The 13,732-nt window shown below is 39.5% G+C and overlaps 2 protein-coding genes and 1 pseudogene across 2 annotated transcripts; 2 read left to right on the top strand and 1 right to left on the bottom strand.

The window, feature by feature from the left end:
* Window positions 1–1,285: 1,285 nt before the first annotated feature.
* On the top strand, window positions 1,286–2,263 carry LOC149172378 (uncharacterized). Its single transcript, XM_089427703.1, has one exon. The coding sequence runs from the start codon at window positions 1,473–1,475 to the stop codon at window positions 1,887–1,889; it is 417 nt and encodes a 138-aa protein (XP_089283829.1). The 5' UTR covers window positions 1,286–1,472; the 3' UTR covers window positions 1,890–2,263.
* Window positions 2,264–5,713: 3,450 nt separating this feature from the next.
* On the top strand, window positions 5,714–7,024 carry LOC149172377 (uncharacterized). The gene is made up of 2 exons (XM_089427702.1): window positions 5,714–6,429; window positions 6,679–7,024. The coding sequence occupies exon 1, from the start codon at window positions 5,808–5,810 to the stop codon at window positions 6,270–6,272; it is 465 nt and encodes a 154-aa protein (XP_089283828.1). The 5' UTR covers window positions 5,714–5,807; the 3' UTR covers window positions 6,273–6,429; window positions 6,679–7,024.
* Window positions 7,025–11,713: 4,689 nt separating this feature from the next.
* LOC149172376 (UDP-glycosyltransferase 72B1 pseudogene) lies at window positions 11,714–12,238 on the bottom strand (annotated as a pseudogene).
* Window positions 12,239–13,732: the final 1,494 nt, after the last annotated feature.

Here is a 13,732-nt window from a genome sequence, read left to right as displayed (position 1 = left end):
GCAAGGTCTGGATCTTAAACTTCTAGTTCATGAAGTTAGATCCATTAAGTTTACCAGACTCGTTAAGGTAAGATTCCATCGTATTACTCATTCTGAATCTATCCAACAACAAAAAAAAAAATACATGTCAGATCGATCTGTCACCTCTGCCACCGATCTACAGTGTCTAGCAATCCCACTCCAATGAGCAAATTCGACGTCTCCAATACAGCCGAAGATCCGATCTGATCAAAAACTGATCCGATCTGCCTCTCCCAGATAGATTTGCAACTTCGCCGATCTGCACCGCTTGCAAACTGCCAAATGAAGTTGAGGCTTCCCGCAGATCTCCTTGAAGGAAGATTGGCGCGTCCTCAATCAGCGAGGGAAAAATCCTCTTTGTGTTGGCACGATCCCGAGCGAAAAATCCACGCCAATTAAAAATCAATTAGAGTATTTTTTGCTGGCGTGATTTCCTCCTTAATTTCCGCGCCAATTGAACGTTCTGGCGCTCTGGCGCGATTAATCTCACAGAATCCGCGCCAATTCCCTTTTCTGGCGCTTCTGTTAGTGCAAAAAGCACACCAATATCCTCTCCACTCAGAAAAAAAAATATATGAGTCTGAGCGAGGTGTTCTGCAGTCCACCTGCTCAATTGAGCACAAAGCTCTTGTGTACACGCGGCCACAAAGGAACTTCAAGCCACACAGGCAATTCTGCCACACATGCAATTCTACCACACAGGTAAGCTAGCTACAAAAAATAGGCACTTCAGCCACAAGGTGACAAAAGATCAGGCTCACCCAATCTGAGCTCTGATACCAAGATAAAATGTGAACAGAATTGAAAAGAAAGAGATGTAGCTCTCAGGTGTGGCCTGCACCTGGAGACTACACTCACCAACAACAGAGAGATCACTCTCGTACACTCTATTATTCAACAATGAAAGATTACATCATTAAATACAATACTAGGAATTAGGAAGTTGCACCCAAACCCCTAAACTTTAGGAACTAATCCTAAACTAGGGAGAACGTTACAACAATGTAACCATTTTCTCCATTAATACAAAATAATATTAATTACGCCGTAAGGCGTTCCCTCTGAGAAGAACTCCCCTCCATGCCGAGCTGTCTGATTATGGGCCCTTAGATCGATTGTTAGACGATGGAATAAACTCCAGCCATTAGATCGTCTTCCATCCTTAAGACAGTTGTCACTCAATGATGGGCCTTCTCCCACCACATCGCCAAGGGCCTCTTCACCTACGCCGATCTGCAAAAGCTGCCTTACGTTTAGTTTCTGGAGGCTCACGTGGTATACACAGAGCCGGTCACTTGTAATATCTCCCAACGGCACTAGTCACACTTCCCGAAAACTCCAATTTCTGTTTTTCCTTACCCTCCACGCAACCATCCTCCTGTATCTATATATTCATCAACGCACTCTGTTATCGCAAAGTTGCATACCTAGCGATCATCAAATTTGCCAAAATGCCTGTTACAGAGCCACAGTGCGCTGAAAATGAAAAGCAAAACCATACGGGGCGCGGCGGCGGTCTCTGGCGCGTCTGTTCGCTGGAAGATATACGCAAGAAACTGCTGCGATGGGAAAGGAGTCCAACTGCCTTGGAGGCCGAAGCCAAAGTGCTGCCATGGGAAAAGCCCTTTTCAGGCTCCTTAAATGGCAATGAAAATGAGGGTTTTTCCTCAAGAAATGGAGGGGGAGATGGCCCCTGCGTTTTTCAGATGCCGGTGGATTATCCTCGGTATTCCAAGGGCGATTATGAATCGATGCCCGAGTGGAAGCTCGATAATCTTTTTCATGAATACGGTTTGCCGATCAGAGGAGATGTGGCTTTCAGGCGGAGCTACGCCATGGGGAATTTCCTCTGGCCTAACCAACTTTGAATAAAGGTTTCGTCGGTATATGAGTATGCATCCTGGGCTTGATTGATTGGTTCTCGGCAAAGTTTTGAATAAGTTTGGGAGCTCTGTATATTTAGTTATGGATGCTTTCATTGCCAGGATATCGTTTCAGTCCAAATTGTGTTAAGAGGGGTTGCATAGTATTGGGTAGGGTTTGCCGCTTTTACATCTGAAGCTATTTTCGGTTTAGGGTTTTTTACAAACAATTTTTCATTCAATAGGTTCTGCTTACAGTTAAATTATTGGAGTTGTAGGGCTCTGTGCCTTCACAATGTTATAGACGAAATTAGTAAAATTAGTCTTGGAGGGAATTCCGGAGGTCCAGAAAAGGAGGAAATTCCCGACAGAGCTACTGAGCGATAGATAGGAATTATAATCGACTTTAGTAAAGAGTTCCTGGTACACGTGTATGATGCACGTCAGAGTAAAAATCAATAGACTATAGATCTATAAGTTTGTGCATATCTTTGTGTATGGCCCATTATCAAAGGAAGTCTGGTCAGAAAATTTCAAGGGAGATGGGAAGGAGGAAAAATTCTTTTTGTACAATTTTGGGGACTTTTGCTTACAATAAATGAGATGATATTTCAATATAAAGGCCATTTTGCTGGTTTATCAGGTAGATTATACATCTGTGAGAATTTGGAAGAGAACTTTTTATAAAAAATTAAAAAAACTATTTAAAGCTTAGGGTTTATTGTCATTTTAATGTAGATGGATTTGAAAATCTGAATTTTCTATTCATTATGAATAATAGGCCAGATTGAAAAAATAATATGCTTTTTGTAATCACTTTGGGTAAGTTAAGTATGTTTTTTTATAATCACTTTTTAACATAGGTGCGATTTGACTAGATTCAATGGTTCTTTTCTTTTTCTGGAGAAGAAAAATAACATTCAATAAATGAAAAACTGTTTAAACTGTTTATATAAGTCTATCGCCGCCGAGCCGATAAAACATGACTGTAATTTTATAATTTTAAATTTTAAAAGATTATTGACTGTAATTTTAAGAATTTTAAATTTTAAAAGATTATTGAACTGAGAGCTGTTCTCAATTCTCAATTTTACAGTACAGCTCAGTATGATGTCTTATTGACTGTAATTTTAAGAATTTTAAATTTTAAAAGATTATTGAACTGAGAGCTGTTCTCAATTCTCAATTTTACAGTACAGCTCAGTATGAGGATCATTCTACAGTGCATCAATTTTATAGCCTATCAATTCTACAACCCAGTATGATGTGTAACTTTGTCTGTACATCATAAAGTTGAAATTTTTCCCCTCAATCTTATAACCCATCAATTCTACAGCCCAGTATGATGTGTAACTAAGATTATTGAGCCGATGATTTTACAACTCATTAATTCTATAGGACATCAATTCTACAGCTTAGTATGATGTGTAACTTTGTCTGTCCATCATAAAAGTTGAAATTTTGCTCATATAAGCTGAAATAAAAAAAAATTAAATCTAAAAAAATAAAATCATACAAAACATTTAAATAATAGCTGCTCATAAAAAAAATATGCAAGTGAATAAATTGGATCCCTCTGAGCACATGTTAGATCCCTATTAAAGATGATCTATCCCAGTATATAGCATTAACATCTCCTAAATATGGAAGTATACATATGCCATTGGACATTGATAAGACAAAAATTTGTCCATTAGAAATGTCTCACAAGTTTGATAAAAAAAACTAGATATTAAGATTCTACCTATATCCAATGGTTAAGAATATGTGTTTTCTTTAAAAGATTACAGATGTAGGCTTTAATAGATTAATATTCAACCAAATGAATCTTTGATTTATCAAACTAGCATAGATCTATTATAAGCATGGATCTAATATTAGTAGGGATCAATTTTTTTCAAGGCAAACTCATTTTAGAGTGCAAAAATCAATGTGTAATTTTTCATTGTTTAAATTGTATTTTTAAATGCTATAAAGAAGATTACATAATTTAAACTTGTAAGTCCAAAAAAATCTTTGTTAGATTTCAACAATAAAAAATTCATATACCTTAAAAAGGATTAAACTGTAAAATGTTGAGACCACTTTAAATGTTTTAATCATAAAAACCATTTTTTTCCAATAGCTAATATTGATATCTACATAATTTTCTAAACAATATATAAAATATTTTACATAACATGTACATTGAGCTATCTTATCAACCCACAATAGATATTTTATATATACAACATCAAAATATTTCTGTTTACATTTTTTATTTATTTTCGTTTAACAATTTTTTTTTATATATAGGTATATATGATGTTGATATAAATATAAATTAGTTAACATAAGCCTTTTAATGATTTATTTAAGTCACACATTAAAATATTTTTAAATGTACAAGGTTTAAACATCTTACTTCCATGTTTTTTACTTTTAATTATTTTACATGAAATTATTAAAATGTTTTTTTTTTTTATAATTAATTTTTTTTATTTAGGAAATATATATATTTTTTTAATTTTAAGATTAACCATCTTTAATTCACCAAAATGAAAAAAATTCACCATTTGTGAATCCTCAACATTAAACCACATGATACTTGCCCCAATATCTCAATTTAAATAAATAGACCATTATAATGCGTTCAGTCACTTAAACTCGACAGCTAACGAGCTTGCTAAAAAAAGGTGCCAACATGAACCAAAGTGAAATTGAACTTAACCAGAGGCTAGATTTCTCTCCAATCCCTTAACAATGTTGGCTACTCAAGTTATTATATGATTGATAGTTTGTAAGAGAGCTTCTCGTTCCTCTCTCCTCCCTCCGAATACGATGAGTATCTCGGGGAGCAATAAATTCCAATTCATAGTGGGTCACTGGGCCCAACTACATCTTGCTCTCTGGTTGGACATCTCCCATCTTCGGTCTCATATTTGCATGGATTGTCCCAGGTGTCAAACGCCGACGTGCAGGGGGCCTCTCTTTCTTCTCGGAGGTCATGCCTATTTATGTTGCCTTAGGCCTGAGTTATTGCATAATTCCTCGACTGCGGTGTTCAGTGCTATACCTTGAATATGGAGCTACTTATTTTGTCATGCTTTGCTCTTCCAGTGTTGTTTCTCCGTCCAAGCGAATTTTCAACAGAGATTTGGGTCTTTTCCCTGCAGGATGGCTCGTGCCAGAGCGTAGGATTCATCTATATATTAATCCTCTCGGGCTTTCTGCTCTCATCTTGGCCTTCCCTGGCTTCCAGAGTTGCTGATGCGATTTCCTGTGAGTCTTGGCCCCTTCTCCCTCCCAATTGTTTCGTCGGGTAGAAGTTGACGGAGTGAATTTATCTGTATCGGCTAGCAGAGTTTCGGGCCTTTGTTACAGAATGGCTAGCAATTCTGACCATCGAGAGAACATAAATGCATTTGCAGTGATTGACACAATGCTGGACGCAACCCAGGCCCTGCTTGCCTCAATTCAGAAAATTAAGAGTTAAAAATAATTAGTATTATTTTTGTATTAATAGAGAAAATGGTTACATTGTTGTGACTTTCTCCCAAGTTTTCTCCCAAGTTTAGGATTAGTTCCTATAAGTATGGGGTTTGGGTGCAACTTCCTATTTCCTAGTATTCTATTTACGCCGTAAGGCGTTCCCTCTGAGAGAAACTTCCCTCCATGCCGCGCTGTCTGATTATGGGCCCTTAGATCGATTGTTAGACGATGGAATAAACTCCAGCCATTAGATCGTCTTCCATCCTTAAGACAGTTGTCACTCAATGATGGGCCTTCTCCCACCACATCGCCAAGGGCCTCTTCACCTACGCCGATCTGCAAAAGCTACCCAACGGAACAAACCTGGAAGCCATTGCCGCCCACTGCAGCCTCGTCGTCACAGGTAATTCTCACGGAGGTGGCCGCCAAGATTCCATCTCTCCCTCCACTCAGATGTCGGCCGAGTATCATCCAGTGTACATTAATGGAGTTCTTGTCTCGCATCCTGACATTCTCAATGACGGGCTGTTAGCGATCCATGGCGTCGACAAGCTGCTTCTTGATCTTGATCTTGATCACAGTAATTATGACACAACTGCGGGAGCCCCTGTTCCTGCAATGATGTCACCATCACCATCATCATCAGCTAGTCCTGGTCCTGATCATCCCTTGAATGTCATAACGCCCTTCATGCTGCAAGATGCAGCGCTCAGTCTTAGAGATCGCGGTTACAGCATCCTCGCCTTGGCCATGCGCATCAAGTCCCCTGAGCTTCTGCGCCTGCAAAACCTCACCATCTTTACTCTCAGCGACGATTCCGTTTTCTCAAGCGAAGGCCAAGAATTTTCGAACAATGTGAGGTACCATGAACAGGGACTACAGAAAAAGCCAGAAGAAAGACTGTTTCGACCTCGTTAGGAGGATTCAACTGTTACTTCCATTGTTTGAAGAACTTCGAGAATTGCAGGGACCCCTTCCTCGGGTGGCAGCGGAGTGCTTTTCTTCGCTACGAAAAACATTCCATTCTGCGAAAATACTGCTTCAACTCTGCCATGATGGCAGCAAACTGTACCTGGTAATGATCACTTCATTCATTCTCTTCTCTATGCCTCTCCTTTGCATCAACTCTTTTTGGGCGATATGTTTCTTGGTCGTTCAGAAAATCATTTGGAATACACAATGCTTCACCTGTTTTCATAGATAAAATTGTGTTTGAGCACATTTCTTTATCTTTCAGCTACACATTACATAGAGGTTTGTTTTCATGGTTTTTAATCACGGCGGAGGATTAATTTGGGGTTTCAACTTTAATGGCGTGATCCAGGCTTTGGACGGTGAAGCAATTTCGGGTAGATTCCATGCTCTGACCGAAGAACTAGATCGTATTCTAGATGGCATGCCATATGATTTATTAGAGATTTCAGATGAAGTCAGAGAGCAGGTGAGTATTGCCTGTTGTCCAATCTCCTCTTCCTTACCCCTATCATATCGATTTTTTCCTTCTCAACATGTCTTGGTACCCCACGCTACATCTTTTCGGTTTCTATCAGTAGGCTCTCGATGCAGACATATTTCAATAATCAAGAAAGTTGCAAATGAATGAGTCCAAGTACTATTCGAGATCAAAACAGAGGATCATTTTGAATCCGCTGAACTGATTCTATTGTATTAGCCTGTTGTAAATGTTGCAGGAGAGGACATTCCATAGTGTGTCAGATATGCTAAAGGGTAGGAAGATATGAAGATCTGTAAGGTAACAAAAGAGAAAACATACATTTACCCTATAAGGTGGAGATATCCTCTTTTTAACTAACCAGGTTTGTCATAGTTCTACCAAATGCCTTTCCAGACATCATCCAATCGCACTACATTCCTAACCTATTTTTAGAATCAGTTCTGGACTTTAATTTTAGATGTAAAAGTTTTCATTTGATGCTTCCTGTGTGGTTCATCTATCTACTTCGTGCAGTACAATTCCCATATACGAGCCTTATGAACAGAAGGTATTATAAGCAACAGATATTTGTATGACTGACTTTTAAGAATGCCAGATTACCCATGTATACCCATTTATTGCCTTCTTTATATTTGTTTGAGATCAGATTGTTTCACAAGTAATTCTTTGGAAAGATTCATCTTATTTTTATAGATAATGATAATATTCAGATGCTTATTTTTTAATTGTTTGCCTGTCTTGGATAATTTTATGATATTATTTTTCATTTTTATGTAACTTCTCTCAAGACTCACCCCACCCTCTGGCCTGTAAGCAAGAGTGAGATACACTTTCATTGCTTATGGAAAGCCTCAATCAACAATTAGCTCATGAAGAGTGAACATGTCACATGTGGTTTGAAGCCAGGTGGAGATGATAACAATTACTCCTCTGAACCACTTTCGCCAGATCAAAACAAAATTCTATGATGTTATCTGTTCAATGGGACAGACCTCTCCACTTATTTTCTCTGTTTATTCTTTGTTGAAGATATGCTGCTGCTCTTTTTTTCCAAATCTCTAGCTCTATCTGTTTATTTTGACCTACAGAAACCATAGCAGCTTTATTTATTCTTACTTGTGAATCTTTGTTTCATATTTATATTATTTAGTCTGCCAGCAAGGGGATTTTTTTTTAGTGATGTTGGTTTTCCCTCTTTAGTTTGCATTCCATTCTGATGTTTGGTCTAAAAAATTTGGACGACATTGCGCTGAATATTCATAATGAAATTCTTTTATTTTTCCAATGGAAATCTTTGTAACTTTTATATTTATGAAAGAGAAAGTTACATTCTGAAGGAGTCGAGGAATTGTAAACATGAGAAACCATTAAGTGAATTTTGCGTATTGGTTGGATCTGAAATTTCATTCCGCATCAGATGAGTACGTACACTTAAAATTTGAATAGACCTTCAAAGAAATAAATTGAAAATGCGACTAAAAAAGTAGCTTGCTTTCTTTCCCTCCAAAATATTGACAAGAAACACATTATTTCATGATTTCCAGTTTATCTCACTCTGGGTCTGTCCAAAGTATGCAGGGTGGTGCTCGTTGGATCCAAAATTTAAATTTGTTGGACACCTAATCTGCCAAGGGTTAAGGTGTGGGCGCTGAACGGTCTAATGGAGTCCAAGAGACCACTTGGAATGTGAAACCAAGGGCCACTCCTATGTATTATAAATGTGTATTATTGTGAATAATAATGCATTCAATGCTTATCCTTCATATTTGGTCTTCCCCATGGTTATGTTTAACATGGTATGAAAAGTGCACGGGATTTCCTACCCTACTCAAATTTGAGCCACTGGTTTTGTGGCGTCTCTGTGCATGACAATTCTACTATTAGTCCCAAATGTAATGAATGTGCCATCAGATAAATTCTAGCTGCATTCTTTGCCAGTTCTGTCATAGTAACTCCTCTGTTCTTTGTCTACGCTTCAGGCTTTCAGGCACCAGCATGGGCTCCTCCGACGCCTGTCACCTGCGCTCTTCCTGTCACCTGAGTTTTACGCAATTCTCTATGTGTTGAATTCTATCTTTTGTGTAGGATTCTCCTTTGACTAGCACGCTGCCCATACCAAGTTACTACGCTGCTCTCCCCACTTGTGCAACGAAACTGTGCGTTATTTTCTGTTCTTTTGACAGTCTTCATACGTTGCGGCACCCACACCGCCTCTCCAATACATACATAGTTGCCACTCCTTAGCTCTGTGGACCTCCTCCCAATCCAAACGCCTTACACTCCAAACGATGTATTCTCCAAACGCTTTAACTGAAATACCATTCAAGCTTTGTGTGTTATTGATATTGTTATCTGTTTTTGGAGGAGTCAAGTTTCTTATAGAGAAGCGTGATATGTGCACTAATATGATGCATCAATTGCCCTATTGGGAGCGAAAGAGAACGAGATCACAGGGATCAAAGGCTATTATATGTCTCTACAACATATTGCCATCCGTAGCTCTCACTGACTTCTTAACTCAATATTCTTTTAGCCACACAGAATTCCAACCGAGAATCTTGTTACGCCATAAGGCGTTACCTCTGAGAGGAACTCCCCTCCATGCCACGCTATCTGGTTATGGGCCCTTAGATCGATTGTTAGACGATGGAATAAACTCTAGCCATTAGATCGTCTTCCATCCTTAAGACAGTTGTCACTCAATGATGGGCCTTCTCCCACCACATCGCCAAGGGCCTCTTCATCTACGCCGATCTGCAAAAGCTACCCAACGGAACAAACCTGGAAGCCATTGCCGCCCACTGCAGCCTCGTCGTCACAGGTAATTCTCATGGAGGTGGCCGCCAAGAATCCATCTCTCCCTCCACTCAGATGCCAGCCGAGTATCATCCAATGTACATTAATGGAGTTCTTGTATCGCATCTTGACATTCTCAATGATGGGCTGTTAGCGATCCATGGCGTCGACAAGCTGCTTCTTGATCTTGATCTTGATCACAGTAATTATGACACAACTGCGGGAGCCCCTGTTCCTGCAATGATGTCACCATCACCATCATCATCAGCTAGTCCTGGTCCTGATCATCCCCTGAATGTCATAACGTCCTTCATGCTGCAAGATGCAGCGCTCAGTCTTAGAGATCGCGGTTACAGCATCCTCGCCTTGGCCATGCGCATCAAGTCCCCTGAGCTTCTGCGCCTGCAAAACCTCACCATCTTTACTCTCAGCGACGATTCCGTTTTCTCAAGCGAAGGCCAAGAATTTTCGAACAATGTGAGGTACCATGTGGTTCCCAACATGAGGTTGCCTTTGGCAGATCTGGTGTAGCTTCCGGCGGGCACAAGACTGAAGACTCTCCTCCACGGGTAATCGCTGGTTGTGAGCGACAGCAAACCCTTCTCTGTCAATTATGTGGGTATAAAGATTGCGGATGTTTTCAGCAACAGATGGATAGTCGTGCATGAAATTCTTCGGCTGCTCATAAGCTCTGTGGATCCGATGGAGTGGGCTTCCAGCGACAACAGCGATATTCTTCGGTCCCTCTTGATGAGCTCAGAGGATCAAATGGGGTTTTACAGAAACAACAGCACTGGTGATCATCATGAGTAGTAGTAGGTCAATAAGGAGCTAAAGATTCTTTTATTTTAGTTGTTGTCTGTGTATTTGTGATGTATTTTGCCATTGCAATTTGAGTACAGTGGTATCCATGAGAAATCATGTCCAGGAAGCAAGCAATTAAATGTCTATGAATGCAGCATGTTATGTTCCTCTATCAAGAAGCCACATTTTGCTTGAACTGTAATGGAACAATGGCAATTTATATAATGGTTCTAATTCCTTTAATTCTTTTCTTTCATGGTTTCTTAATTTTCTGTATGTTAAGTATGACTTCGCGCTTTCATTTCTTTTCTCTGTCATGAGAATCTCCTTAAGCCATGGATTTTCTTTATCGATGGGAAACAACCATAGAGCTGAGATGGTTCAAAGAGAAACTAAAATGGAATGCCAGTAAACGATCAGAATTCACAGAAGAGGCCAGATCGCCATAGATACTGCATTGCCAGTAATAATATAAACATGCCATTTCATCCAGATCCTTCAAAGAAATGTGAGGGTGCAATCTTCTGATCGAAACTAGCAAAGTCTGCTGAGCGTTGTTAAGAGCACACGTAATGAAATTCAAGATTGCAAAATATTAAGGAAATTTGATTACTAAAATGTTTTGGAATCTGCAAATCAAATTAAATTGCCTGAAAGTTATATCGTAATTCAATCACCTGAAATTTATCATAATTACAAGGATGCTGAACACCATTTAGCACTGATATTTGCCATGCATGAAGAAATCTGCAATTTTTGTGTGTCGAAGAATAGCATTCAAGTCTAATGGGCTCAGAGAAGTAAATCTAGGATTATGGCACGAATGCTTATGCAACTACGTGAGTGAACTCTCTGAATTCTAGCATGGGGTTGTGGTTCATAAAGCCTTGCACCATCTGAAAAATAGTTTTAAGAGTGGATAGGTATACCCTTTCAGGAGTTCAAAAATATTTACGCTGTAAGGCGTTCCCTCTGAAAGGAACTCCCCTCCATGCCGTGCTGTCTCGTTATGGCCCTTTAGATCGATTGTTAGACGATGGAATAAACTCCAGCCATTAGATCGTCGGTGAAAAAAGTCGTAGGCGGTTCAGATTATTGGAATGTCGTAGGAAGTTGAGAATATTGCGCTTTTTAGAAACCATTTTCGTAATGTTTTCCATCCTTAAGAAAGTTGTCACTCAATGATGGGCCTTCCCCTCAATTTTTCCATCCCCTTCTTCATTTCCATTCCCCCTCTCCTTCCATTAATTCCCTCGCCAGCTCTTTCCACTTCCTCTCTCTTCACCAATGCATCTGCGCCCTTCTACGCTTCAATGCCCACCTTCATCTCCTTCACTAGAAGGAAGGCATTCATTCTCTGTTCAGCAAAGAGAGGCCAAGCGATCATCGGCACTCCATGTAAGATGCTTTCGATCGTTGAATTCCAACCGCAATGAAAAAGGAAACCGTCTGTGGATGGATGAGAGAGGACAGCAATCTGAGGCGCCCATGAATCCACCACAAATCCACGGTCCTGGATTCGAGTCTCGAAACCCTCACGTAGAACCTTCCTCATATTTGCTTCGGTAGTCATCATGGATTCATTTGGAGGAGGAGTCTCCTTACGCAACACCCAAAGGAACCGCTGCACACTTGCTTCTAGCCCCAAAGCTAGTTCCTGAATCTGATTCTCCGACAGGGTGCCGCGGCTCCCAAAAGAAACGAACATAACTGTCAAGGCGGGTTGGCGGTCCAGCCATTTGAGGCAGCCCTCCTTCTCAAACTTCTCTTCAGATTCTGAAAGAGACAACGCTATTAGCAGCCCAACGGGATAAATACAAGGGGTCATTTCAACAGCGCTCAGAACCTTCCTTCCTTGAGAGCTTTTATTTGTGCTGGTTCCATTTCTTGGCATGTATTTATCAGAATTCCATGAGCTTCCTGAAGCCGAAGGGAATGTTGAATGAAATATCAAATCTGTATAGAAGAGGGTCTGGCAAATCTATTCCGAGAATCGGCGGAAGGCCCGTCAGAAAGAAATTATAATTAAAGTGGATGTAGTGTATATGTGATGTGGCAATGTCATGGCCTAGATTGTCAATCATAGCAACTCTTTGATTAGGATGTGGTTTAATATGGGGATATGTGTTCCAGCTTTTTGAATGCATGTGAAACTAAGCTGCCATGTTGTAGTCTTCTAGACTTGTGTAACTGGTTCTGTTTCCTTGGTTAAGTGCAGGTTTCATTTGATCAAATAAAAACTGCAAATAAGTACACTGATGACACCATCTATGCTGGAGAAAAACTTATAATTCCTTGAGAGGGATATGGGAGCTCAGATTATATTTGAAATTTTGTAGTACAGGTTGTCATGGAATGTGTATGCAGTAATTTGCACAACAGCCTCAAGTCCCCAGTCTTGATTAGATATAAGAGGCCGTCCAGTCCAGTTTGAGTTTTGGATTGTTTATGGTAGGTTATCTATCTCAAATTTTAAGGAAATATGTGATAAGCCAGTTGGAAATGTATTTGTTTTGTTTATACAGGTTTCTTTTAGATTTGTTACTCAGGGGCATGATGTCATGTTCTAGAGATACCCTGTCCATGTATCTTTATTATCTCGTAAAATGCAAGTTGAATGCTAATCATGCCAGAGTCCAGTGATTCTTTGGAAACTCATGTAGCATATGGGTGATTGGTGTGCCCTGCATGACAATGCTACCCTACGTTTATTAATAAGCTTTATCGTTGTATTGAACTCTTGTATTTTGGTGAGTGGTCTGACTCTATTTATCAAGTATCTTTATTCTTTGTTCCACCTTATTGTAGAGCATTTCTTAGCGTAGTTGTTGTTCAACTTTTTGAATGCATGTGAAACTAAAGTTGCCATCTTGTTCCCTTCTATCCATTGTATAAGACTTGTGTAATTGGTTCTGTTTCCTTGGTTGAGTGCAGGTTTCAGTTGATCAAATAAAATCTGCAAATAAGTACACTGATGACACCATCTATGCTGGAGAAAAACTTATAATTCCTTGAGAGGGATATGGGAGCTCAGATTATATTTGAAAGTTTGTAGTACAGGTTGTCATGGAATGTGTATGCAGTAATTTGCACAACAGCCTCAAGTCCCCAGTCTTGTTTAGATATAAGAGATCGTCCAGTCTAGTTTGAGTTTTGGATTGTTTATGGTAGGTTATCTATCACAAATTTTAAGGAAATATGTGATAAGCCAGTTGGAAATGTATTTGTTTTGTTTATACATATTTCTTTTAGATTTGTTACTCAGGGGCACGTTGTCATGTTCTAGAGATACCCTGTCCATGTATCTTTACTATCTCATAGA

Source organism: Pinus tabuliformis, chromosome 4_2 (genome assembly GCF_031772625.1).
Source record: "Pinus tabuliformis cultivar Carrire ecotype Pingquan chromosome 4_2, CPIR1, whole genome shotgun sequence".
Taxonomy (NCBI): domain Eukaryota; kingdom Viridiplantae; phylum Streptophyta; class Pinopsida; order Pinales; family Pinaceae; genus Pinus; species Pinus tabuliformis.
This window is presented reverse-complemented; position numbering and strand designations above follow the sequence as displayed.

Coding starts and splice junctions, on each gene's coding strand:
- LOC149172377 (XM_089427702.1), top strand. CDS start 5,808: ATGTCGGCCGAGTATCATCCAGTGTACATTAATGGAGTTCTTGTCTCG.
- LOC149172378 (XM_089427703.1), top strand. CDS start 1,473: ATGCCTGTTACAGAGCCACAGTGCGCTGAAAATGAAAAGCAAAACCAT.